This window comes from Tachyglossus aculeatus, chromosome 22, assembly GCF_015852505.1.
Source record: "Tachyglossus aculeatus isolate mTacAcu1 chromosome 22, mTacAcu1.pri, whole genome shotgun sequence".
Lineage (NCBI taxonomy): Eukaryota > Metazoa > Chordata > Mammalia > Monotremata > Tachyglossidae > Tachyglossus > Tachyglossus aculeatus.
In genome coordinates, this window is record NC_052087.1 from 55,981,786 (window position 1) to 56,009,209 (window position 27,424).

The 27,424-nt window shown below is 50.6% G+C and overlaps 4 protein-coding genes across 4 annotated transcripts; 1 reads left to right on the plus strand and 3 right to left on the minus strand.

The window, feature by feature from the left end:
- Positions 1-2,383: 2,383 nt before the first annotated feature.
- LOC119943900 (keratin-associated protein 5-10-like) lies at positions 2,384-3,169 on the minus strand. Its single transcript, XM_038765088.1, has 2 exons — positions 2,986-3,169; positions 2,384-2,877 (listed from the first exon to the last, which is right to left on the minus strand). Exons 1-2 carry the CDS (start codon positions 3,167-3,169, stop codon positions 2,384-2,386), a joined length of 678 nt encoding a protein of 225 aa, XP_038621016.1.
- Positions 3,170-8,171: 5,002 nt separating this feature from the next.
- Positions 8,172-9,083, minus strand: LOC119943901 (keratin-associated protein 5-4-like). The gene is made up of 2 exons (XM_038765089.1): positions 8,897-9,083; positions 8,172-8,725 (listed from the first exon to the last, which is right to left on the minus strand). The coding sequence occupies exons 1-2, from the start codon at positions 9,081-9,083 to the stop codon at positions 8,172-8,174; spliced, it is 741 nt and encodes a 246-aa protein (XP_038621017.1).
- Positions 9,084-18,811: 9,728 nt separating this feature from the next.
- Positions 18,812-19,678, minus strand: LOC119943902 (keratin-associated protein 5-4-like). Its single transcript, XM_038765090.1, has 2 exons — positions 19,139-19,678; positions 18,812-19,003 (listed from the first exon to the last, which is right to left on the minus strand). The coding sequence occupies exons 1-2, from the start codon at positions 19,676-19,678 to the stop codon at positions 18,812-18,814; spliced, it is 732 nt and encodes a 243-aa protein (XP_038621018.1).
- A 5,539-nt stretch (positions 19,679-25,217) lies between these two features.
- On the plus strand, positions 25,218-25,967 carry LOC119943240 (keratin-associated protein 5-4-like). The gene is made up of 2 exons (XM_038764020.1): positions 25,218-25,817; positions 25,851-25,967. The coding sequence occupies exons 1-2, from the start codon at positions 25,218-25,220 to the stop codon at positions 25,965-25,967; spliced, it is 717 nt and encodes a 238-aa protein (XP_038619948.1).
- The last annotated feature ends 1,457 nt before the right edge of the window (positions 25,968-27,424 follow it).

Below are 27,424 nucleotides of genomic sequence, written 5' to 3' on the forward strand. Positions count from 1 at the left end.
TGTTGTTGGGTAGACACCGTCTCTATATGTTGCCAACTTGAACTTCCCAAGCGCTTAGTACAGTGCTTTCCACACAGTAAGCGCTCAATAAATATGATTGAATGAGCAACTGAATGAATAAATATCCCTCCAGCCTACAGGTCCCCAAGACCCCCTTCCAAATGTAGATGAAGAGCACCTAAAATAATGATAATGATAATAATGATTATTATTAGTATCCTTATTTTTATTATAGTATTTGTTAAGTGCTTACTTTGTGCCATGCAGTGTTACGGTTCTAAATGCTGGGGTAGATACAAGGTTATCAGTTTGGACCCAGTCCCTGTCCCACATGGGGCTCACAGTCTAGGGAGGAGGAAGTAGGATTCAATCCCCACTTTATTGATGAGGAAACAGGCACAGAAAACTTAAGTGACTTGCCCAAGGTCACCCAATTGACTGTGGCAGAGCTGGGATTGGAAGCCCCGAAGGACTACACTCTTTCCTCTAGGCCCCGAATTGGAAGGGATTTTAAAGAATGAATGAGGTAACAAAATTAAGGGAACTCTAATTTAAACTCTCTTTTCCTGCCCCTCGAATACATCCCTTTCCCCGGGAATTGAGGTGCACATGAGCAGCTTTGACCATGTCCCTCAGCGTCTCCAGGGGAAGGCCCTGTTTCAAGTTTGGCTTTTCCAGAAACTTTCACCAGGGTTTTTGAAAACCTAGGCGAAACGGCCCCTAATCCCCCCACCTAGGAGCCTGGAGCCTCAGGAACCCTCTGACCCAAACCTGGAGACCCCTTCTTCTTCGTCCTCCCCCAGAGCCCCTGAGGCCCAGTGGTTACTCAAAATGACCGAGGGGCTTCTTTTTCCTCAGTAAAGAGCCTCCACTTCTTGCCCCAATCCTTTGCTATGACTGGTTTTGTTATTGATGAGGTCGTTGGCCGTATTTCTGTCTTTTAAGGTGATCTGCTTTCTCCTGAAGTGGGCATGGTCAACTATTCCTGGATTTCATTCATTCATTCATTCAATCGTATTTATTGAGCACTTACTGTGTGCAGAGCACTGTTCTAAGCGCTTGGGAAGTAGAAGTTGGTCTCTCTTCCTAAGGCTCTAGGCCTCCCCCTCTAAGCTGAAAGCTCACTGTGGGCAGGGAATGTGTTTGTTTATTGTTACATTGGGTGCTCCCACGTGCTTAGTACAGTGCTCTGCCCACAGTTAGCACTCAGTATGATTGACTGACTGACTGAGAGAGGGTCACAGGACTTGAGATGCCCACTGAGGCAGAACGAGGTCACCAGGTATTCAGGCCCAGGGTGGGGTGGGGGTGACTGGTCTGCGGAGATATGCAGCGTGGCTCAGTGGAAAGAGCACGGGCTTTGGAGTCAGAGGTCATGGGTTCAAATCCCGACTCCGCCATTTGTTAGCTGTGTGACTTTGGGCAAGTCACAACTTCTCTGGGCCTCAGTTACTCCAACTGTAAAATGGGGATGAAGACTGTGAGCCCCTCTGTGGGACAACCTGATCACCTTGTAACCTCCCCAGCACTTAGAGCAGTGCTTTGCACATAGTAAGCACTTAATAAATGCTATTATTATTATTATTATTATTATATCCAGTTGACCAAATCACCCCGGGGTGGGGGTCAGGTGGGTGACTAGGGGGCCTGTGGAGGCTCTTGCCACTCTGGAGCCAGATTCTTGGGCACTGGCCATTTGTCAGGAGGTAGCGCTCCATTCCAGCATCCTCTGGGGCCGTCAGCCCCACCCCGATCATGGCCCAGGTTGGGCGGGGGGCCATCCTCATTCCATCGTCCTCCTGTTTTCCCCCCAAAGCCTCAGGGGACACAAAGACGTGGCCAGGAGTGGCTTGTTGCCCAATTCGGGGACTTACTTTCCGGTGCCTCTCCCTGTCCCAGACCACATCCCATCCCTACCTCTTTCCTGACCCCCACCCCGCACCCTATCCCAAGCCTTGCCCATCCCAGTGGTCCTGGTCCTAAGGTTTTGAAAAACCCAAGTTTGGCTCGAGGGGCTTTGACTTGGTTAGGACTCAATGGCAGTAACACAAAGTCCTTTGGATGCACAAAACCCCTAGATTCGCTCCCAAGAGTATGTAGGTGTGGGCATTTTTTGGAGGCGGAGGACACGAGGCGCAGGAAAAAACAGAATAAATAGCCAAGGAAATGTAAATTTGGTGTTGGGGGGTAGAGGGTGTCTTTATTTAGAGGTTTCAGAGGGAGACTCCGTCGGTTGGAGTTTTGCTTTCTTCAGCGATGATCAGGAAGGATGAAGGGGGAGGGACGTGCTTAAAGAACTTTGCCGAGGATCGATTGATCGATGGGTGAGCTCTGCCAAATTGAGAATTGGGGAATGTCGCAGAAGAAGCTCCGGTGAGCGGCATTAGACCTTACACTGGCAGCAGACAGGGGGACCACAGCTGGCCTTGGCACAACAAGGGGGCTTACAGCAGGGTGCACAGCAGTCGGACTGACAGCAGGAGGGCTTACAGCAGCTGGACTGGCAGCAGCAGGGCACGCAGCAGCTGGGCTGACAGCAGGAGGGGGCACAGCAGGGCACACAGCAGCCAGACTGGTAGCAGAAGGGCTTACAGCAGCTGGCCTGGCAGCAGCAGGGCACGCAGCAGCTGGGTGGGCAGCAGGAGGGCGCACAGCAGGGCACACAGCAGCTGGTCTGGGAGCAGCAGGGCACACAGCAGCAGGACTGGCAGCAGGAACCACAGCCTCCGCATGAGCCACAGCCTCCTTTGCCGCCTCCGCAAGAGCCACAGCTTCCTTTGGAGCCTCCACAGGAGCCACAACCACCTTTACAGCCTTCACAGGAGCCACAGCCTCCTTTGGAGCCTCCACAGGACCCACAACTGCCTTTACAACCTCCTTTGGAGCCTCCACAAGAGCCACAACTGCCTTTACAGCCTCCACAGGATCCACAGCCCCCACGGGAGCCACAGCCTCCGCATGAACCACAGCCTCCTTTGGAGCCACCGCAAGAACCACAGCCTCCTTTGGAGCCTCCGCAAGATCCACAGCCTCCTTTGCCACAACCGGAGCTGCAGCACACTGGCTTACAGCAAGTCGTGCAGCACACGGGCACGCAGCAGCCAGATCCGCAGCCTCCGCAACCTCCGCAGCCGGACGTGCAACCTCCAGAACCTCCAGAGCAGCCCATGGTTTCGTTCAGTCGGGTTTCAGGTGGTCCCAGAGTGTGCGATTTGGAGCAGAAGAGTGTGGGTTGTCTGGTGTCCTTCACCCTGTGGGCTTATATAGCCCGGCCTGGGGCTGCCATCACCACGGACGCGTGCGCGGACACACACACACACACACACACACACACACACACACACACACACACACACAGAGTCACTTCCTTGTTGTTGTTTATCGCCTCCTCCCTGGGAAAACTTTGTCCATTCATAGTTTCCTCCTCCTCCAATGGGGCTCATTATCCGTATCCGATTGACACTTTCACCGTTCCCCCGGAGGGCTCATCCACATGATTGTTGGTCACGGTTGTCGGCCCGCGGGGCACTGTGCGCATCTCATCGCCCCTTACTGAGGGCTGCTCTGGACTGGAGGGATGCTGGGAGGCCTACCGGGCTTGACTCGTGCCACGCTTGTCACTTCTTAAGGCTCCTGTTTCCATCTCTCCAGCGGAGACCGTGTCCCATCTCCACCGTGTGACGTCCCCCCAAGTGCTCTGTGGGATGACAACATTTCAGGGAGGTGACACTGAATGACCAGAGCTGAACTACAGCACCTCCATCCTCATCTCTGGTCCCCTGTGGTCACCATTACCACCCTCATCCCCTCCAAATCTTCCCACCAACATCTCTGCCAAAACAGGGCAGGACTGTGCCCATCTGCAAACCAGTCCGGTGATAAATACGATTGATTGATCTAGGGACCTGCCCCCTGAAAGACCCTCATCCAGACTCTAGACTGTAAGCTCCTCTCTAATAATAATAATAATAATAATAATGACATTTATTAAATACTTACTATGTGCAATGCACTGTTCTAAGTGCTGGGGAGGTTACAGGGTGATCAGGCTGTCCCATGGTGGGGGGTGCTCACAGTCTTAATCCCTATTTTACAGATGAGGTAACTGAGACACAGAGAAGTGAAGTGACTTGCCCAAAGTCACACAGCTGACAATTGGAGGAGCTGGGATTTGAACCCATGACAAGCGCTTAGTACAGTGCTCAAGCGCTTAGTACAGTGCTCAAGCGCTTAGTACAGTGCTCTGCACACAGTAAGCGCTCAATAAATACGATTGATTGATGATGACCTCTGACTCCAAAGCCTGTACTCTTTTCACGCTGCTTCTCTAGACCGAACCCTCCTTGTGCATAGGAAACATGTCCAACTCGATTGTATCATGCTCTCCCAAGCACTTAATACGATGCTCTGCACACAGTAAGGGCTCAATAATTATGACTGATTGACTGATCCAGGAGACAACACTGGGTCTTAGCCCCAAATCAAGGTGACCCTCGCAGTCTCCCCAACCAACAGAGCCTAAAGAAGCACTCCAGTGAGAGGCGGCGATGGGTGTTGAATTTGGAGGGAGAGCTGAGGGATGTGTAAGTTCTGTCCCATGGCTGAGTGGACACCCCCATCGAGTCCAGACAACCGTCACTGACGAGGGACAATGTGAGCTTCACACTGCCGGTCACTTTTCGGTTACCCAGAGGCCGGTCGTTATGAGCTGGATGATGTCAGCCTTTCCTGGCCACAGAGTCAGTGTCCCAGAGCCGTGGATGGGCCGGATGATTCCAACAGCCGGGACATTTCCCACCTCTCCGGTCTTGGCACTCCAGGAGGCTTCCCCTCTCTGGGCCGGACACCACAGCGGGCAGCGGGCAGCTCAGCTGCAGGACACCGGACTGCTCTCCTGACCCCTGAGGAGGGTTGTGTCCTAACCAGTCTCCCCTCAACTTTGTGTGTTTGGCCTTCCTGCGAGGCCTGGCGTAGTGGATAGAGCAGGGGCCTGGGAGTAAGAAGGTTGTGGGTCCTGATCCAGGCTCTGCCACAGGTCTGCTGTGTCACTTTGTGCAAATCACTTCTCTGTTCCTCAATTATCTCACCCGTATAATGGGGATTGAGACCGTGAGCCCCATGTGGGACTGGGACTCTATCCAACCTTATTTGCCTGTATCCACTCCAGTAGTAAGTATGGTACCTGACACATTGTAACTGCTTGACAAATACCATGATTATTGTTATTATTATTATTATAACACACTGGGGTGCTCTCAAAACTTCTCCTTCATAAAAGGACTTGGAAGAATTTGTAAGAGAGATGAAACTATGAATAGTATTCCCAAGGTCCTTATTTCCATGAACGGAAAAGAATTGAACAGCGCTTAGAACAGTGCTTTGCACATAGTAAGAGCTTAACAAATGCCATCAAAAAAAAAGCACATAGTGAGTGCTTAACAAATGCCATCAAAAAAAAAAAATTGAAGAATTTCCCCAAGAGAACCCAATTCCTTCATGCCTTAGCCTGCTGCCATCACCCCCTGGCCTTAGTGTCCAGCACCCCAAATAGCCATGGGACTAGTGGTGTCCAGCCCACAGCGCTTAGAACAGTGCTTTGCACATAGTAAGTGCTTAACAAATGCCATTAAAAAAAAGCACCTAGTGAGCGCTTAACAAATGCCATCAAAAAAAAAATTGAAGAATTTCCCCAAGAGAACCCCAATTCCTTCATGCCTTAGCCTGCTGCCATCACCCCTTGGCTTTAGTGTCCAGCACCCCAAATAGCCATGGGACTACTGGTGTCCAGCCCACAGCGCTTAGAACAGTGCTTTGCACATAGTAAGTGCTTAACAAATGCCATTAAAAAAAAGCACCTAGTGAGCGCTTAACAAATGCCATCAAAAAAAAAATTGAAGAATTTCCCCAAGAGAACCCCAATTCCTTCATGCCTTAGCCTGCTGCCATCACCCCTTGGCTTTAGTGTCCAGCACCCCAAATAGCCATGGGACTACTGGTGTCCAGCCCACTGCTCCACTTCCCCTCCCTGGACACTCTGGTGACATATCTGTAATTTTATTTATTTGTATTGATGTCTGTCTTCCCGCTTCAAGACTGTAAGCTCATTGTGGGCAGGGAATGTCACAGTTCATTGTCATGTTGTACTTTCCCAGGCGTTTGGTATAGTAGTTTAGTTTAGTAGCATAGTAGTTTAGTAGCACATAATAAGCACTCAATAAATATCACTGTATGAATGAATGAATGAATGAATAAATGTCCCTTCAGCCTACAGGTCCCCAAGACCCCCTTCCAAATGAAGATATAGAGCACCTATAATAATGATTATAATGATTATTATTATTATCCTTATTTTTATTATAGCATTTGTCAAGCACTTACTTTGTGCCACGCAACGTTACTGTTCTAAACACTGGGGTAAATACAAGGTTATCAGTTTGGACATAGTCCCTGTCCCACCTGGGGCTCACAGTCTAGCAAGGAGGGAGTAGGATTCAACCCCCATTTTATTGATGAGGAAGTAGAGGCTCAGAAAACTTAAGTGACTTGCCCAAGGTCACCGAGTTGACTGTGGCAGAGCCGGGGTTGGAAGCTAGATCTTCTGACTCTTAGGCCTGTGCTCTTTCTGCTAGCCCATGAATTGAAAGCGATTTTAAAGAATGAATGAGGTAACAAAATCAAATTTAAACTCTCTTTTCCTTCCCCTCGAATGTATCCTCTTCCCTGGGGACTTGAGATGCACATAAGCAGCTTAGACCATTTCCCTCTGCATCTCCAGGGGAAGGCCGTTTCAAGTGTGGCTTTTTCAGAAACTTCCACCAGGGATTTCGAAAGCCTAGGTGAAACGGCCCCCAATCCCCACACCTAGGAGCCTGGCTCCTCAGGATCCCTCTGACCCAGACCTGGAGACCCTTTCTTCTTCGTCCTCTCCCAGAACCTCGCAGGCCCAGCGGTTACTCAAGATGGCCAAGGGGCTTCTTTTTCGTCAGTAAGGAGCCTCCACTTCTTGCCCCAATCCTGCCCTATGACTGGTTGTGTTATCGGTGAGGTCACCTGCCATATTTCCATCTGTTAAGGTGATCTGCTTTCTCTCAAAGTGGGCATAGTCAAATATGCCTGGATTTCTCTTCCTAGGTCTCTGGGCCTCCCCCTCTAGACTGAAAGCTCATTGCGGGCAGGGAATCTGTTTTTTTTATTGTTATATTGCACTCTCCCAAGAGTTTAGTACAGTGCTCTGCACACAGAACCGCTCAGTAAGTATGATTGACTGACTGCCTGGCTGACTGATTGAGAGAGGGTCACAGGACTCGAGATGTCCACTGAGGCAGAACGAGGTCATCAGACATTCAGGCCCAGGGTGGGGTGGGGGTGACTGGTCCACAGAGATATCCAGTTGACCAAATCACCTCGGGGTGGGGGACAGGTGGGTGTTTAGGGGGCCTGTGGAGGCTCTCGCCTCTCAGGAGCCAGATTCTTGGGCACTGGCCGTTTGTCAGGAGGTAGCGATCTGTCCCAGCACTCTTTGAGGCCATCAGTCCCTCCCCAATCATGGCCCAGGTTGGGCGGGGGTAATCCTCATTCCACTGCCCTCCTGCTTTCCCCCAAAAGCCTCAGGGGACACAAAGACATGGCCAGGAATGGCTTGTTACCCAATTTGGGGACTTACTTCCCAGTGCCTCTCCCTGTCCCAGACCACGTCCCATCCCTACCTCTTTCCCAACCCCCACCCCACACCCAATCCCAAGCTATGCCCATCCCAGTGGTTCTGGTCCTAAGGTTTTGAAAAACCCAGGTTTGGCTCGAGGGGCTTTGAAATGGGTAGAACTCAATGGCAATAACGCAAAGTGTTTTGGACGTGCAAAACCCCTAGACTCGTTCCCAGGAGTATGTGGATGTGGGCATTTTTGGAGGTGGAGGACACAAGGCACCGGGGAAAACAGAATAAATAGCCAAGGAAATGCAAGTTTGGTGTTGGGGGGTGGAGGGTGTCTTTATTTAGAGGTTTCAGAGGGAGACTCCGTTGGCTGGAGTTTTGCTTTCTTCAGCAACGATCAGGAAGGATGAGGGGGAAGGGATGTGCTTGCAGAACTTTGCGGAGGATCGATTGATGGATGGGTGAGCTCTGCCAAGTTGAGAATGGGGGAATGTCCCGGAAGAGGCCACAGTGAGCGGCATTAGATCTTACACTGGCAGCAGATGGGGGCACCACAGCTGGCCTTGGCACAGCAGGGGGGCTTACAGCAGGGCCCACAGCAGTCGGACTGGCAGCAGGGGGGCTTACAGCAGCTGGACTGGCAGCAGCAGGGCACGCAGCAGCTGGGCTGACAGCAGGAGGGGGCACAGCAGGGCACACAGCAGCCGGACTGGCAGCAGGGGGGCTTACAGCAGCTGGCCTGGCAGCAGCAGGGCACGCAGCAGCTGGGCGGGCAGCAGGAGGGCGCACAGCAGGGCACGCAGCAGCTGGTCTGGGAGCAGCAGGGCACACAGCAGCAGGACTGGCCGCAGGAACCACAGCCTCCGCATGAGCCACAGCCTCCTTTGCCACCTCCGCAAGAGCCACAGCCTTCTTTGGAGCCTCCACAGGAGCCACAACTGCCTTTACAGCCTCCACAGGAGCCACAGCCTCCTTTGGAGCCTCCACAGGACCCACAACCACCTTTACAGCCTCCTTTGGAGCCTCCACAGGAGCCACAACTGCCTTTACAGCCTCCACAGGAGCCACAGCCTCCTTTGGAGCCTCCACAGGGCCCACAACCACCTTTACAGCCTCCTTTGGAGCCTCCACAGGAGCCACAACTGCCTTTACAGCCTCCACAGGATCCACAGTCCCCACAGCCTCCGCATGAACCACAGCCTCCTTTGGAGCCACCGCAAGAGCCACAGCCTCCTTTGGAGCCACCGCAAGAACCACAGCCTCCTTTGGAGCCTCCGCAGGATGCACAGCCTCCTTTGCCGCAACCAGAGCTGCAGCACACTGGCTTACAGCAAGTCGTGCAGCACACGGGCACACAGCACTCAGATCCACAGCCTCCACTGCAGCCTCCACAGCAGGACGCACAGCCCCCAGAACCTCCAGAGCAGCCCATGGTTGGTGTCAGTCGGGTTTCAGGTGGTCCCAGAGTGTCCGGTTTGGAGTCGAAGAGTGTCAGGTGTCTGGTGTCCTTCTCCCTGTGAGCTTATATAGTCCTGCTGGGGGCTGCCTTCACCGATCACACACTCCCCAACACTTCCTTGTTATTGTTTATCGCCTCCTCCCCGAGACATCTTTGTCCCCTTGTGACTTCTTCCTCATTTGGAACTCATTGTCCTCATCCAAAGGGCGCTTATTCTATGACCACCGCTGGCCTCCTCCATGTGGCTGCTGATACCTTGGTCGACTGTGTGGATGAGTGTGGATTCATTCATTCATTTAATCGAATTTATTGAGCACTCACTGTGTGCAGAGCACTTGTCCCAAGGTGACCCTGGAGTACCGGCTATCTCAAGGTCAAATGCTATCTCGTGACCACCTGAGCCAGCAGACGAAATTGGAAGTGAGGGTGGGATACCACCCCCACAACCCAAACGGCTAGATTGACGGCCCAAGCCGGGAATACGGAAGGTGTCCCTTGCCCCCGTGCCAATCAAATCAGGTATGGAGGAGTGGGGAGGGAAGAGATTGGATAAATTGAGGCTGGAAGCTGGAATGTCCTAGGAGCACAGGTGATAAATACCTGTCGCCTTTGATCTTCTGGGGCAGAACTGTACTAAGCGCTTGGGAAGTCCAGGTTGGCAACATATAGAGACGGTCCCTACCCGACGGTGGGCTCACAATCTAGAAGGGGGAGACAGAGACAGAGGCAGAGAACAAAACATATTAACAGAATAAAATAAATAGAATAAATATGTACAAGTAAAATAAATAAATAAATAGAATAAAAAATACATACAAACATATATGCATATATACAGGTGCTTGGCACATAGTAAGCACTTATCAAATAGCAAGATTATTAACATAGTAAGAAAACATATTAACAGAATAAAATAAATAGAATAAATATGTACAAGTAAAAGAAATAAATAAATAGAGTAATAAATACGTACAAACGTATATGCATATATACAGGTGCTTGGCACATAGTAAGCGCTTATCAAATAGCAAGATTATTAACATATTAACAAAACATATTAACAGAATAAAATAAATAGAATAAATATGTACAAGTAAAAGAAATAAATGGAGTAATAAATACGTACAAACATATATACATATATACTGTGGCTGGAGAAGCAGCGTGGCTCAGTGGAAAGAGCACGGGCTTTGGAGTCAGAGATCATGGGTTCAAATCCCGGCTCTGCCAACTGTCAGCTGTGTGACTTTGGGCAAGTCACTTCACTTCTTTGTGCCTCAGTTACCTCATCTGTGAAACGGGGATGAAAACTGTGAGCCCCCTGTGGGACAACTTGATCACCTTGTAACCTCCCCCAGCGCTTAGAACAGTGCTTTGCACATAGTAAGCGCTCAATAAATGCCATCATCATCATCATCAGAACACCAAGACATGCAGCAGCAGTGGCCCTTGTGTCTCTCTCTGCCCAGAAAGTCAGATGCCTGCTCAGCAACCAGAACCAACACACCGAGGGAAGTCACGGGACGGGTGAGTGTCTCATGGGTGGGATCCAGGTGCTCTGCTGTGGATGGGGAACGTAAGTGGATTTCTCCCATATTAGGGAGAACGCATGGTGAGAGCTAGCCCCCCACCCCGTGCGTGGATAATGGAATGGATTTCTCCCATGTGGGAAAGTAAGTGGATTCTTCCCAAGTGGGAAGTGCACATGGATGAGAGCTAACTGCTTCACCATGCGTGAGTAATGTATGATTGAGTTCCTCCTGTTAGGGAAGCTCTAATACTACTAATTGATTACATTCCTCCCGAAAGGGAAGTTCAATCCATTGCGCCTAAACACTTAAAAAATTCAATTCGCCTTGCGGAATAAATTTTACATAAAACTCCGGCTTTCCATACCTGCCTTCTGTCTCTCGCCGTGCCGATTACTGAACCAACCAGTCCACGGACGATGGGTGACAGCACTATACTAAGCACTTGGGAGAGTATGATAAAACAGTAAACAGACACATTCCCTGTCCACAGTGAGCTTACAGTCCAGTGAGGGAGATTGGCATTAATATAAATAAATAAATGACAGATATGGACAATAAGTGCTGTGGGGGTGGGAGGGGGGATGAATAAGGGGAGCCAGTCAGGGTGACACAGAAGGGAGTGGGAGAAGAGGAAAGGAGGGCTTAGGCAGGGAAGGCTTTTCTCTCAATAATAACAGTACCAGTGCTATTTGTTAAGCACTTACTAGGTGCCGAGGACTGTTATAAGCCCCCGGGTGCACACTGAGTAATCAAGTTGCCTTCAATTGCTGTCTCACGTCGACCTCATTTTACAGATGAAAAAACAGAGGCATAGGCAAGTTCTCAGTCATCCCCTAAATCACTCAAGACGCAGGTGGCAGAGCCGGGATTCGAACCCAGGTCCTCTGACTCTCAGATCTATGCTCTATCCACTAGGCCTTGCTCCCCAAAACAGCTGTTTGCAAAGGGTAGGACTGCTTCAGGAGATTGAATAATAATAATAATGATGGCATTTGTTAAGCACTTACTATGTGCGAAGCACTGTTCTAAGTGCTGGGGGGGATACAAGGTGATCAGGTTGTCCCACGTGGGGCTCACAGTCTTCATCCCCATTTTACAGATGAAGTCACTGAGGCTCAGAGGAGTTAAGTGACTTGCCCAAGGTCACACAGCAGAAACATGGCGGAGTGGGAATTAGAACCTATGACCTCTGACTCCGAAGCCCGGCCTCTTTCTACTGAGCCATGCTGATTCTCTACTGAACACTGCTCCCAACCATTGAGAGGTTCATCTCCTCTCATGGTTCCCCAAAACTGACTGCATTTGACCTCCCTGAAGGATAATTAAAAAAATGATGTTTGTTAAGTGCTTACTTTGTGCCAGGCACTGTACTAAGCGCTGGAGTCTTATAACCACCTGGAGTCTTCCGCGATCATCTCCTGGAGAGAAGTCAGTCAGACAGTCTATCGTATTTATTGAGCACTTAATGTGATGATGATAATGATGGTATTTGTTAAGAGCTTACTATGCGACAGGCACTGTACTAAGCTCTGGGTGGGTACAAGCAAATTGAGTTGGGCACAGTCCCTGCCCTATGTGGGGCTCACAGTCTCTATCCCCCTTTTACAGATGAGGTAACTGAGGCACAGAGAAGTAAAGTGACTTGACACAGCAGACAAGTGGCGGAGCCAGGATTAAAACCCAGGACCTTCTGACTCCCAGCCTTGTTGTCCATCCACTAGGCCATGCTGCTTCTCTGCTTATTGTGTGCAGAGCACTGTACTAAACGCTTGGTAGAGTACAATATGACAATGAACAGATATATTCCCTGCCCACTACGGGTTAAAGACCCTGTATGAAGGCGGTATGTATTCCCGAGGCTCTCATTCCCTCTGGTTTATGCCTTCAGAGAAGGGGAGAGAATTGCAGAACTTCCCCACGAGAACCCCAATTCCTTCACCCCACTGGGCTGCTGCCATCACCCTTTGGCTCAAGTATCAGCACCCCAGAAAGCTGTGGGACTATTGGGGTCCTGATAGATGTCCCCCCTCCCTTCCCTGAGGTGACACATCCCTCCATCCCTCCAGCCCTGAGACCCCCTCCCAAATGCAGACATGGAGTATTGTTTTCCAAATGGATTTATAACATGGGCCACGAAAGAGTCCGGGCATGGGAGTCAGAAGGTCACGGCTTCTAATCCCAGCTCCGCCACTTGTCTGCTGTGTGACTTGGGCAAGTCTCTTCACTTCTCTGTGCCTCAGTTACCTCATTTGTAAAATGGGGTTTAAGACCGTGAGCCCCACGTGAGACATGGACTGTGTCCAATATGATTTCTTTGTGTCTCCCCGGTGCTCCGAACAGTGCCTGGCATAGAGTAAGCGCTTAACAAATACCATTAAAAAAATAAAGGGATTTTAATGAATAAATGAATGATTAACAAGTATCCAAACCCTCCTTTCCTCTCCTCTAATGCCCTCCCTTCTCTGGGACACTTTGATGCCTAAAATCTGACAGACAATTATTCTTCCCACCTTCAAAGCCTTATTGAAAGTCCATCTCCTCCAAGAGGCCTTCCCTGACTAAGCATCCCTTTTTTCTTCTCCAACTCTCTTCCGTGTCACTCTGACTTGCTCCCTTCATTCAGCCCCTCTTCCAGCCCCACACCACTTATGTCCCTGTTTGTCATTTATTTCTTTCTATTAATGTCTGTCTCCACCCCCTCACCCCCCCAAGACTATAAGCTCGTAGTGGGCAGGGAATGTGCCTATTTATTGTTGTATTGTACTCTCCCAGGCACTTAGTAGAGTACTCTGCACACAGTAAGTGCTCAATAAATACAACTGGATGACTGAATGAATTAGCGATGGGGCTGAAATGGCATTCTCCTCAATGTCTCCCGGGGAAGTCCAGGTTTCGGGTTTGGCCTCTCCAGAACCTTCCACCAGTGTTTTTGAAGACCGAGGTGAAACAGCCCCAATCCCCCCTACCGTGTGTCCCCCTATCAGGGTCAAGAGCCTCCTCAGGGACCCCAGCCTCTGCCCCCATACTGGAGTCCCTTTCTCCTTCATCCTCTCCCAGAATCCCTTAGCCCCCACAGTTACTCAATCAATCAATAAATCATATTTTGTGTGCAGAGCACTGTACTAAGCGCTTGGGAAGTACATGTTGGCAACATATAGAGACAGTCCCTACCCAACAGTGGGCTCACAGTCTAGAAGACTCAATAGGGTGAGGGGCTTCTTCCCCAGTAAGGAGACTCCTCCTCTTGCCCCATGGGCAGGACTCAATGGCAATAACACTCAGTCAGTCAGCCAGTCAAATTTATTGAGCAATTACTGTGTGCACAGCACTAGATTAAGCACTTGGGAGAGTACAATATAACAGACACACTCCCTGCCCACAGTGAGCTTACATTCATTCACTCATTCATTCATTCATTCAATCATATTTATTGAGCACTTATTGTATGCAGAGCACTCTATTAAGCGTTTGGGAAGTACAAGTTGGCAACATATGGAGATGGTCCCTACCCAACAACGGGCTCACAGTCTAGAAGGGGGAGACAGACAACAAGACAAAACATGTGGACAGGTGTCAAGTCAGCAGAACAAATAGAATTAAAGCTAAATGCACATCATTAAGAAAATAAATAGAATAGTAAATATGTACAAGTAAAATAAATAGAGTAATAAATCTGTACAAACACATATACAGGTGCTGTGGGGAGGGGAAGGAGGTAGGGTGGAAGGAGGAGAGGAAAATGGGAGCTCAGTCTGGGAAGGCCTCTTGGAGGAGGTGAGCTGTCAGTAGGGCTTTGAAGGGAAGAAGAGAGCTAGCTTGGCAGATGTGTGGAAGGAGAGAATTCCAGACCAGGAGGAGGACATGGGCTGGGGGTCGATGGTGGAACAGGTGAGAATGAGGTACAGTGAGGAGGTTAGCGGCAGAGGAGTGGAGGGTGCGGGCTGGGCTGGAGAAGGAGAGAAGGGAGGTGAGGTAGGAGGGGGCGAGGGGATGGAAAGCCTTGAAGCCGAGAGTGAGGAGTTTTTGCTTGATGTGTAGATTGACAGGCAACCACTGGAGATTTTTGAGGAGGGAAGTAACATGCCCAGAGCATTTCTGCACAGAGATGATCTGGGCAACAGTGTGAAGTATAGACTGAAGTGGGGAGAGACAGGAGGACGGGAGATCTGAGAGGAGGCTGATACAATAATCCAGTCAGGGTAAAATGAGAGATTGAATCAGCAAGGTAGTGGTTTGGATGGAGAGGAAAAAAAGGTGGATCTTGGCGATGTTGCAGAGGTGAGACCAGCAGGTTTTGGTGACGGATTGGATATGAGGGGTGAACGAGATAGCAGAGTCGAGGATGACACCAAGTTTGCGGGCTTGTGAGATGGGAAGGATGGTAGTGCTGTCTACAGTGATGGGAAAGTCAGGGAGAGGGCAGGGTTTGGGAGGGAAGATAAGGAGTTCAGTCTTGGACATATTGAGTTTTAGATGGCGGGCAGACATCCAGATGGAGATGTCCTGAAGGCAGAGGGAGACATGAGCCTGAAGGGAGGGAGAGAGAGCAGGGACAGAGATGTAGATTTGGGTGTCATCAGCGTAGAGATGATAGTTGAAGCCGAGGGAGTGAATGAGTTTGCCGTGGGAGAGAATGATTTCACCAAGGGAGTGAGTGTAGATAGAGAACAGAAGGGGACCAAGAACTGACCCCCGAGGAACCCCTACATAAGGGGATGGGAGGGGGAGGAGGAGCCCACAAAGGAGACTGAGAATGAATGGCCGGAGAGATAAGAGGAGAACCAGGAGAGGACGGAGTCTGTGAAGCCAAGGTTGGGTAGCATGTTGAGGAGAAGGGGGTGGTCCACAGTGTTGAAGGTAGCTGAGAAGTTGAGAAGGTTCAGGATAGAGTAAGAGCCATTGGATTTGGCAAGAAGAAGGTCATTGGTGACCTTTGAGAGGGCTGTTTCGGTGCAGTGTAGGGGACAGAAGCCAGATTGGAGGGAGTCAAGGAGAGAGTTGGAGTTGAGGAATTCGAGGTAGCGGGTGTAGACAACTCATTCTAGGAGTTTGGAAAGGAAGGGTAGGAGGGAGATAGGGTGATAACTAGAAGGGGAGGTGGGGTCAAGAGAGGGTTTTTGTAGGATGGGGGAGACATGGGCATGTTTGAAGGCAGAGGGGAAGGAACCAATGGAGAGTGAGCTGTTGAAGATGGAAGTTAAGGAGGGGAGGAAAGAAGGGGCGAGAGAGATTTCATAAGACGAGAGAGAATGAGGTCCAAAGCACAGATGGATAGAGTAGCACTTGAGAGGAGGGAGGAGATCTCATCTGAAGATACTGTTGCGAAGGATGGGACAGTAGCGGAGAGGGTTGAGACCGGGGGTTTGGAGAAGGGGGAGGAGTGACTTTGGGGAGCTCAGACCTGATGGCGTTAATTTTACTAATGAAGTAAGAGGCCAGATCGTTGAGGGTGAGGGATGGAGGAGGGGCAGGAACAGGGGCCCTGAGAAGGGAGTTAAATGTACGGAAGAGCTGATGGGGATGATGGGCATAGGTGTCAATAAGGGAGGAGAAATAGTTTTGCCTGGCAGAGGAGAGGGCAGAGTTAAGGCAGGAAAGGATAAACTTGGAGTGAACAAGGTTGGCTTGGTATTTAGACTTTTGTCAGCAGCATTCAGCAGCTCGAGCATAAGAGTGAAGGAGGCGGATGGTGGCAGTGATCCAAGGCTGTGGGCTAGTGGTACGAGAGCGGCGAAGGGAAAGGGGAGCGAACGAGTTGAGTTGAGTAGAGAGGGTGGGATTGAGAGCAGTAATCTGCTCATCAAGATTGGGTGGAGAGGAAAGGGAGGCGAGGTGGGGTGTGAAGCGCTGAGAAAGATGGATGGGGTCGAGAGAGCAGAGATCTCTGTTAGGTAATAATATAGATTTACAGTGGAGAGGAGTGTGAGTGAGGAGGCAGGTGAGAAGGCTATGATCAGAGAGAGGGATTTCAGAGTTGGTGAGGGTGGATATAGTGCAGCGGTAGGAGATGATGAGGTCGAGGGGGTGACCAAGTTGGTGAGTGGGCAAGGTGGGGTGGAGCAGGAGGTTGGCAGCGTCAAGGAGAGAAAGAAGGCAGGCAGCAGAGGAGTCACCAGAGATATCCATGTGGATGTTGTCTTCCCACCTTATATTTGTCTTAATAATAATAATAATAATAATGACATCTATTAAGCGCTTACTATGAGCGAAGCACTGTTCTAAGTGCTGGAGAGGTTACAAGATGATCAGGTTGTCCCATGGGGGGCTCACAGCCTTAATCCCCATTTTACAGATGAGGTAACTGAGGCACAGAGAAGTGAAGTGACTTGCCCAAAGTCACACAGCTGACGGAGGAGGTGGGATTTGAACCCATGACCTGTGACTCCAAAGGCCATGCTCTCCCCACTGAGCCGTGCTGCTTCTGCTGCTGCTTCTCTAGGTGCTTACGGTCTAGGTGGGAAGACAGACATTAATAGAAAGAAATGAATGACAGACATGGGCCTAAGTGATGACGATGATGGTATTTGTTAAGCGTTTACTGTGTGCCAAACACTGTTCTAAGCACTGGGGTGGGACAAGGGGAAGAACAAAGGGAGCAAGTCAGGGTGGTGCAGAAGGGAATGGGAGAAAAGGAAAGGGGGGGCTTAGTCAGGGAAAGCTTCTTGGAGGAGGTGGACCTTCAATTAGGCTTTGAAGAGAAGGAGAAGGGCCGCTAATCTTCTCACCGTGCCTCATTCTCGCCTGTCCCGCCGTCGACCCCCTGGAAGACAAGGAGTTCAGTCTTGGACATGTTGAGTTTTAGGTGGCGGGCAGACATCCAGATGGAGATGTCCTGAAGGCAGGAGGAGATGCGAGCCTGGAGGGAGGGGGAGAGAGCAGGGGCAGAGATGGAGATCTGGGTGTCATCAGCGGAGAGATGATAGTTGAAGCCGTGGGAGCGAATGAGGTCACCGAGGGAGTGAGTGTAGATCGAGAACAGAAGGGGGCCAAGCACTGAACCTTGGGGAACCCCCACAGTAAGGGGATGGGAGCGGGAGGAGGAGCCTGCAAAAGAGACTGAGAATGAACGACCGGAGAGATAAGAGGAGAACCGGGAGAGGACGGAGTCTGTGAAGCCAAGGTTGGATAGTGTGTTGAGGAGAAGGGGTTCTCGTTCTCGTTCTCGCCTGTCCCGCCATCGACCCCCGGCCCACATCCTCCCCCGGGCCTGGAATGCCCTGCTCCCTCTGCCCATCCGCCAAGCTAGCTCTCTTCCTCCCTTCAAGGCCCTACTGAGAGCTCACCTCCTCCAGGAGGCCTTCCCAGACTGAGCCCCCTCCTTCCTCTCCCCGTCTTACCTCCTTCCCTTCCCCACAGCACTTGTATATATGTATATATGTTTGTACATATTTATTACTCTATTTATTTATTTATTTTACTTGTACATATGTATTCTATTTATTTTATTTTGTTAGTATGTTTGGTTTTGTTCTCTGTCTCCCCCTTTTAGACTGTGAGCCCACTGTTGGGTAGGGACTGTCTCCATATGTTGCCAACTTGTACTTCCCAAGTGCTTAGTACAGTGCTCTGCACACAGTAAGTGCTCAATAAATACAATTGATTGATTGATTGAAGAGGGGAGAGTCATTGCCTGTTAGATTTGAGGAGGGAGGACATTTCAGGCCAGAGGCAGGACATGGGCAAGAGATCAGTGGTGAGAGAGATGAGATCGAGGTACAGTGAGAAGGTTGGCATTAGAAAAGCACAGTGTGTGGACTGAGTTGTAGGAGGGGAGCAGTGAGGTGAGGTGGGGGGGGTAAGAGGATTTGAGGGCCTTAAAGTCCTTTGGATGCTTAAAACCCAGGATTCACTCCCAGGAGTGTGTGGATGTGGGCATTATTTGAGGGGGCAGAGGACACGAGATACATGGGAAACACAATGAAGAGACAAGGAAATGCTAGTCTGGGGAGAGGGAGAGAGTCTTTATTTAGAGGTTTCAGAGAGAGATTCCATCAGCTGGGGTTTGTCTGTTTAGGGAGGAGTCCTGCCTTCTTCGGCCAAGTCGGGAAGGATGAGGGGGAAGGGGCTCACTTGGAGAACTTTGCAGAGGATTTTATTGATTGATCAGTGGGTGAGCCCTGCCAAGTTGAGAATTGGGGAATGTCCTGGAAGAGGCCCCAGTGAACGGCATTAGATCTTACACTGGCAGCAGATGGGGGGACCGCAGCTGGCCTTGGCACAGCAGAGGGGCTTACAGCAAGGAACACAGCAGTCAGACTGGCAGCAGGGGGACTTACAGCAGCTAGACTGAGCACAGCAAGGGGGCTTACAGCAGCTGGCCTGGCAGCAGGATGGCTTACAGCAGGGCGCACAGCAGTCAGACTGGCAGCAGGAGGGTTTACAGCAGCTGGCCTGGGCACAGCAAGGGGGCTTACAGCAGCTGGCCTGGCAGCAGGGGGGTGCGCAGCAGGGCACACAGCAGCCGGACTGGCAGCAGGGGGGCTTACAGCAGCTGGCCTGGCAGCAGCAGGGCACACAGCAGCTGGTTGGGCAGCAGGGGGGTGCACAGAAGGGCACGCAGCAGCTGTTCTGAGCACAGCAGGGCACACAGCAGCAGGACTGGCAGCAGGAACTACAGCCTCCACATGAATCACAGCCTCCTTTGGAGCCTCCACAGGATCCACAGCCTCCTTTAGTGCCTCCGCATGAACCACAGCCTCCTTTACTGCCACCACAGGATCCACAGCCTCCTTTGCTGCCTCCACAAGAACCACAGCCTCCTTTACTGCCGCCACAGGATCCCCAGCCTCCTTTGCTGCCTCCACAAGATCCACAGCCTCCTTTAGTGCCTCCGCATGAACCACAGCCTCCTTTAGTGCCTCCACAGGATCCGCAGCCTCCGCACGAACCACAGCCTCCTTCGCCGCAACCAGAGCTGCAGCACGCTGGCACACAGCAGGTCGTGCAGCACACGGGCACGCAGCACCCAGATCCGCAGCCTCCACCGCAGCCCCCACAGCCGGACGCGCAGCCCCCAGAACCTCCAGAGCAGCCCATGGTTGGTGCCGGTCGGGTTTCAGGTGGTCCCAGAGTGTCCGATTTGGAGTGGAAGAGTGTGGGTTGTCTGGGGTCCTTCTCCCTGTGGGCTTATATAGTCCTGCCCGGGGCTGCCGTCACCACACACACTTTCACACACACCCCATCGCTTCCTTGTTGTTGTTTACTGCCTCCTCCCCGGGAAACCTCCTTCCTCTCGTGGCTTCCTCCTCCTCCAATGGGGCTCATTAGCCACAACCAGATGGAGCTTTCCCTGTGCCTATTGTGGCCTCTTCTTTGTGGCTTCTGGCCACCGCAGCTGGTCTGTGAGGGGTGATGTCACTCCAATCTTGGCCACCACAGTTGGTCTGTTGATGTCAATCAAATCTCCCCTCAGTAAGGGCATCCATGGGGTGTGAACACGGAGGGAAGTTGGCCCCGATATGGGTCTGGGAATCAGAATGTCGTGGGTTCTAATTCCAGCTCCTCCACTTGTCTGCTGGGTGACCCTGACAAGTCACTTCACTTCTCTGGGCCTCTGTTCCTTCATAAATAATAATAATAATGGCATTTATTATTTATTATTTAATGCCTTCCCTCTGCCCATCCGCCAAGCTCGCTCTCTTCCTCCCTTCAAGGCCCTACTGAGAGCTCACCTCCTCCAGGAGGCCTTCCCAGACTGAGTCCCTTCCTCCCTCTCCCCCTCGTCCCCCTCTCCATCCCCCTCATCTTACCTCCTTCCCTTCCCTACAGCACCTGTATATATGTATATATGTTTGTACATATTTATTACTCTATTTATTTATTTTACTTGTACATATCTATTCTATTTATTTTATTTTGTTAGTATGGTTTTGTCTCCCCCTTTTAGACTGTGAGCCCACTGTTGGGTAGGGACTGTCTCTATATGTTGCCAATTTGTACTTCCCAAGTGCTTAGTACAGTGCTCTGCACACAGTAAGCGCTCAATAAATACGATTGATGATGATGATAATTTATTAAGCGCTTACTATGTGCAAAGCACTGTTCTAAGCCCTGGGGAGGTTACAAGATGATCAGGTTGTCCCACGGGGGGCTCACAGTCTTAATCCCCATTTTACAGATGAGGTAACTGAGGCCCAGAGAAGTTAAGTGACTAGCCTAAAGTCAACAGCTGGCAAGTGGCAGAGCTGGGATTTGAACCCATGACCTCTGACTCCAAAGTCCTTGCTCTTTCCACTGAGCCATGCTGCTTCTCATCTGTCAAATGGGGATTAAGACTGTGAGCCTATTGTGGGACAGGGACTTCGTCCAACTTGATTTGCTTGTATTCCCCCGAGCGCTTAGTGTAGTGCTGGAATATAGTAAGCGCTTAACAAATACCATAATAAGAATCATAATCATTAGTATTATTATTACTCCTCCTCCCAGGGGCTCCCAGACCCATCTCTCAGAGAGTCAGTCAATTGTATTTATTGAGTGCTTACCATGTGCAGAGCACTGTACTAAGCACTTGGGAGAGGACAATACAACAATAAACAGATTCAGTCCCTGCCCGCAATGAGGAGAGACTTTAGCCCAGCACAATTGTGTGATTTCCACTCCGTATTATGTGGGGTGAGACGTGGGCTCTCAGCATGGGCAGGGATTGTCTCTCTTTATTGCTGAATTGTATTTCCCAAGCGCTTAGTACAATGCTCCGCACACAGTAAGAGCTCAATAAATATGATTGAATGAATGGATTTACCCAATGATGAAGGTCCCTGGGTCCTTATCAAACCCTCTAGACTGAATATTCATTGCAGGCAGGGAACGAGTCTACCAACTCTGCTGGTATTTTTATATCATACTCTCCCAAGATCTTAATAATAATAATAATAATGATGATTAATAATGATGGTATTTGTTAAGCACTTACTGTGTGCCAGGCACTGTACTAAGTGCTGGAGTAGATACGAGCAAATGGGGGTGGACACAGTCCCTGTCCCATGTGGAGCTCACAGTCTCAATCCCCATTTTACAGATGAGGGAACGGAAGCCCAGATAAGTGAGGTGAAGTGACTGGCCCAAGGTCACACAGCAGACAAGTTGCGGGGGTGGGATTAGAATCCATAATCTTCTGACTGCTGGGCCTGTGCTGTATAGTTCAGTGCTCTGGACACAGTAAGCGCTCAATAAATACGATTGATTGATTCATTCATTCAATCGTATTTATTGAGCACTTACTGTGTGCAGAGCACTGTACTAAGCACTTGGGAAGTACAAGTTGGCAACATATAGAGACGGTCCCTACCCAACAGTGGGCTCACAGTCTTGAAGGGGGAGACAGAGAACAAAACAAAACATATTAACAAAATAAAATAAATAGAATATGTACAAGTAAAATAAATAAATAAATAGAGTAATAAATACGTGAAAACATATATACATATATACAGGTGCTGTGGGGAAGGGAAGGAGGTAAGACGGGGGATGGAGAGGGGGATGAGGGGGAGAGGAAGGAGGGGGCTCAGTCTGGGAAGGCCTCCTGGAGGAGGTGAGCTCTCAGTAGGGCCTTGAAGGGAGGAAGAGAGCTAGCTTGGCGGATGGGCAGAGGGAGGCCATTCCAGGCCCGGGGGAGGACGTGGGCCGGGGGTCGACGGCGGGACGAGCGAGAGCGAGGTACGGTGAGGAGATCAGCAGTGGAGGAGCGGAGGGTGCGGGCTGGGCTGGAGAAGGAGAGAAGGGAGGTGAGGTAGGAGGGGACGAGGGGATGGATGGACAGCCTTGAAGCCCAGGGTGAAGAGTTTCTGCCTGATGCGTAGGTTGATTGGTAGCCATTGGAGATTTTTGAGGATGGGAGTAACATGCCCAGAGCATTTCTGGGCAAAGACAGTTCGGGCAGCGGCGGGAAGTATGGATTGAAGTGGGGAGAGACAGGAGGATGGGAGATCGGAAAGGAGGCTGATACAGTAGTTCAGACGGGCTAGGATGAGAGCTTGAACGAGCAGGGTAGCGGTTTGGATGGAGAGGAAAGGGACGGTCTTGGCAATGTTGCGGAGGTGAGACCGGCAGGTTTTGGTGACAGCTTGGATGTGAGGGGTGAACGAGAGAGCGGAGTCGAGGATGATACCAAGTTTGCGGGCTTGTGAGACGGGAATGATGGTAGTGCCATCAACAGAGATGGGAAAGTCAGTGAGAGGGCAGGGTTTGGGAGGGAAGACAATGAGTTCAGTCTTGGACATGTTGAGCTTTAGGTGGCGGGCAGACATCCAGGTGGAGATGTCCTGAAGGCAGGAGGAGATGCGAGCCTGGAGGGAGGGGGAGAGAGCAGGGGCAGAGATGGAGATCTGGGTGTCATCAGCGTAGAGATGATAGTTGAAGCCGTGGGAGCGAATGAGGTCACCAAGGGAGTGAGTGTAGATTGAGTGATGATTGATTGAGTCTCGGGATTGGGGATAATTCAGTAGCCCGTTGTTGGGTAGGGACCGTCTCTATATGTTGCCAACTTGTACTTCCCAAGAGCTTAGTACAGTGCTCTGCACACAGTAAGCTCTCAATAAATACGATTGAATGAATGAATGGGATCCAAATGAACCACGAAAAGTAGCGTGGCTTGGTGGATAGACCACAGGCCTGGGGAGTCAGAAGGACTTCATTCATTCAATCATATTTATTGAGCGCATACTGTGTGCAGAGCACTGTATTAAGTGCTTGGGAAGTACAAATTGCCAACATATAGAGATGGTCCCTACCCAACAGCAGGCTCACAGTCTAGAAGGGAGAGACAGACAACAAAACAAAACATATGAACAAAATAAAATAAATAGAATAAATATGTACAAATAAAATAAATAAATAAATAGAGTAATAAATATGTACAAACATATATACATATATCATCATCATCATCATCATCAATCGTATTTATTGAGCGCTTACTGTGTGCAGAGCACTGTACTAAGCACTTGGGAAGTACAAGTTGGCAACACATAGAGACGGTCCCTACCCAATAGTGGGCTCACAGTCTAAAAGGGGGAGGAGGAGAGGGGAGCCTGGGAACTGAACACCATAAAATAATTTCCCTTGGAAAAGAAACTCACCCTGTGTCCCCGGTGAATCAGCCTTAACCCACTCAGAGGCTGGTGACCCACCTACAAGACTCCCTTCCACCTCCCTCAACCCCACAGGTGTCACCTAAGCACACAGTTATTAATCAATCAATCAATCAATCGTATTTATTGAGCGCTTACTATGTGCAGAGCACTGTACTAAGCGCTTGGGAAGTACAAATTGGCATCACATAGAGACAGTCCCTACCCAACAGTGGGCTCACAGTCTAAAAGATAATCAGATAATCAGATAATCAATACTACTGGAGGAGCTCTTATGTGCAGAGCACTGTACTAAGTCCTTGGGGGAATACAAAAAAATTAGAGAATATGAGCCCTTTCCTCAAAGAACTTTTGTCAGATCCTGACAAAATTACCTACGGCAAAGGAAGAGAATGGTAAAGAGGATAAGGAAATAAATGCATGTTTGAATAGCAGAGTACCAATCCACCAGCGGTATTTACGGAATGGAGAGCACTGTGCTGTGGGGAGGGGAAGGAGGTAAGGTGGGGGAATGGGGAGGGGGAGGAGAGATTGGATTCCCATCCCTGCTCCTCCACTTGGACTAGTCACTTCACTTCCCTGCGCCTCAGTTATCTCCTCAGCAAAAGACAGGCATTAATAGAAATCAATAAATAACGGATGTGGACATAAGTGGTGTGGGGCTGGGAGGGGGGATGAATACAGGGAGCAAGTCAGGGTGACGCAGAAGGGAGTGGGAGAAGAGGAAAGTGGGTGCTTAGTCAGGGAAGGCCTCTTGGAGGAGATGGGCCTTCAATAAGGCTTTGAAGTCGGAGAGAGCGATTGCTGGCTAGGAGGAGGGAGCGCGTTCCAAGCCAGGGGCAGGACGTGGGTGAGATAGACTAGATGCACACAACTGTCTTCTGAAGCAGGCCTAGTGGAAAGAGCACGGATCTGGGAGATGGAGGGCCTGGGTTCTAATTCCGATTCTGCCACCTTCCTGCTGTGTGATTAAGGGCACAGCACTTAACTTGCCTTTTCCTCGATTATCTCATTTATCAATTTGAAACCCATGAGGGAGAGCAATCTTAGTCAACTTGCTGAACATGTGTGTCTCCCAGGGGCTATTACAATGTTTGGCAGACAGTAAATGCTCAACAAATTCCCCCGTTTCTTGCTGTTATTGGGAGACATGATCCACGCTACGCCCTCAGGGTCAACCGTGGTGACAAGCAGCCACGTGGATGAGGCCACTGTGGCCACAGATAGAGCGCCATTTGGACGTGGATAATGAGCCCCAATTGAAGGGGAGGAAACCACGAGTGAGTGGAGGTTTCCCAGGGAGGAGGCGGTAAACAAAAACAAGGAAGTGACAGGGTGTGTGTGTATTTGTGTGTGAACATGTGGTGACGGCAGCCCCGGACAGGACTATATAAGCCCACGGGGAGAAGGACACCATTCAACAACACACACCCTTCCACTCCAGACTGGACACTCTGGGACCACCTGAAACCCGACCGACACCAACCATGGGCTGCTCTGGAGGTTCTGGGGGCTGCGTGTCTGGCTGTGGAGGCTGCGGTGGAGGCTGTGGATCTGGGTGCTGCATGCCCGTGCGCTGCACGACCTGCTGTGTGCCAGCGTGCTGCAGCTCCGGTTGCGACAAAGGAGGCTGTGGTTCGTGCGGAGGCTGTGGGTCCTGTGGAGGCTGCGGATCATGCGGAGGCACTAAAGGAGGCTGTGGATCTTGTGGTGGCAGTAAAGGAGGCTGCGGATCCTGTGGAGGCACTAAAGGAGGTTGTGGCTCATGTGGAGGTGCTAAAGGAGGCTGCGGTTCATGTGGAGGCGGCAAAGGAGGCTGTGGCTCTTGTGGAGGTGGTAAAGGAGACTGTGGATCCTGTGGAGGCTGTGGTTCGTGCGGAGGTGGCAAAGGAGGCTGTGGCTCCTGCTGCCAGTCTAGCTGCTGTGTGCCCTGCTGTGCGCCCTCCTGCTGCCCAACCAGCTGCTGTGTACCCTGCTGTGCCCAGGCCAGTTGCTATAAGCCCCCCTGCTGCCAGTCTGGCTGCTGTGTGCCCTGCTGTGCACCCCCCTGCTGCCCAACCAGCTGCTGCGTGCCCTGCTGTGCCCAGGCCAGCTGCTGTAAGCCCCCTTGCTGTGCCCAGGCCAGCTGTTGTAAGCCCCCCTGCTGCCAGTCCGGCTGCTGTGTGCCCTGCTGTAAGCCCCCCTGCTGTGCCCAGGCCAGCTGCGCTCACCCACTTTGCTGCCAGTGTAAGATCTAATGCCGTTCACCGGGGACCCTTCAAGGACATCACCCGGTTCCCAATTGCAGAGCTCACCGATGGATCAATCGCTCAATCTTTCCCCGATTTCTGAAATTAAGCCCCCTCCCAGACATTGTTCTGTACTTGGCGGAAGAAAGCAGGACTCGGCCCCAGGCAGAAAAAGTCCAGTGGCTGGAGTCTCCCTCTAAAACCTTCAAATAAAGACCTCCCCCTCTCCCCAAACTTGCATTTCCTTGGCTATTTATTCTATTTTCCATGAGCATTGTGTCCTCCATCTCCAAAAAACACACCCACAACCACGCATTCCCGGGTGCGAGACCAAGGGTTTTGAGCATCCAAAGGACTTAGTGTTATTGCCGTAGAGTTCCATGCCTGCACAAGTCCCTCGAGCCAAACCTGGATTTTTAAAAACCGTAGGACCAGGATCACTGGAATGGGCACCGGCTTGGGATAGGGTGTCGGGAGAGGGTCAGGAAAGAGGTAGGTATGGGATGCGGTCCGGGACAGGGAGAGTTGCCAGGAAGTAAGTCCCTGCATTTTGCAACAAGCTATTTCTGGCCACATCTTTGTGTCACCTGAGGATTCTGCCTCAGTTACCTCATCTGTAAAATGGAAATTAAGACTGTAAGCCAAATGTGGGACAGCACCTTTATCCAACTGTGAGCCCACTGTTGGGTAGGGACTGTCTCTATATGTTGCCAACTTGTACTTCCCAAGCGCTTAGTACAGTGCTCTGCACACAATAAGTGCTCAATAAATACGATTGATTGATTGATTGATTGATTGATTGAACACGATTTGCTTGCATCCACTCCAGCACTGAGTACAGTGCCTGGCACATAGTAGGCGATTAACAAATACCTCATCTTGTCTTACGCTGTGGAGTCATCTCTGACCCATAGGCACACCATGGACGTCTCTCCCAACATGCCCCACCTCCATCTGCAATCTTTCGGTAGTGGATCCACAGAGTTTTCTTGGTAAAAATCCAGAAGTGGTTTACCATTGCCACCTTCCACACAGTTAGCTTGAGTCTCTGCCCTCAACTCTCTCCCCTGTCGTCCTGCAAGCAGCGTGGCTCAATGGAAAGAGCACGGCCTTGGGAGTCAGAGGTCATGGCTTCAAATCCCGGCTCCACCGCTTGTCAGCTGTGTGACTTTGGGCAAGTCACTTCACTTCTCTGTGTCGCAGTTACCTCATTCGTAAAATGGGGATGAAGTCTGTGAGTCCTACGTGGGACAATCTGATCACTTTGTATCCTCCCCAGCACTTAGAACAGTGCTTTGCACATAGTAAGTGCTTAACAAATGCCATCATTATTATTATTTATTATCCTGTCCCAGTGCCGCCTCTCATCCCTCTCCCCGCAAGTTGAGCCCGGTCAAATCACCGCCATCCAAACCCTCCTCACCCGCTCGCACTGTCCCCTCCTCCGCTAGTTCCTCCACAGCTTC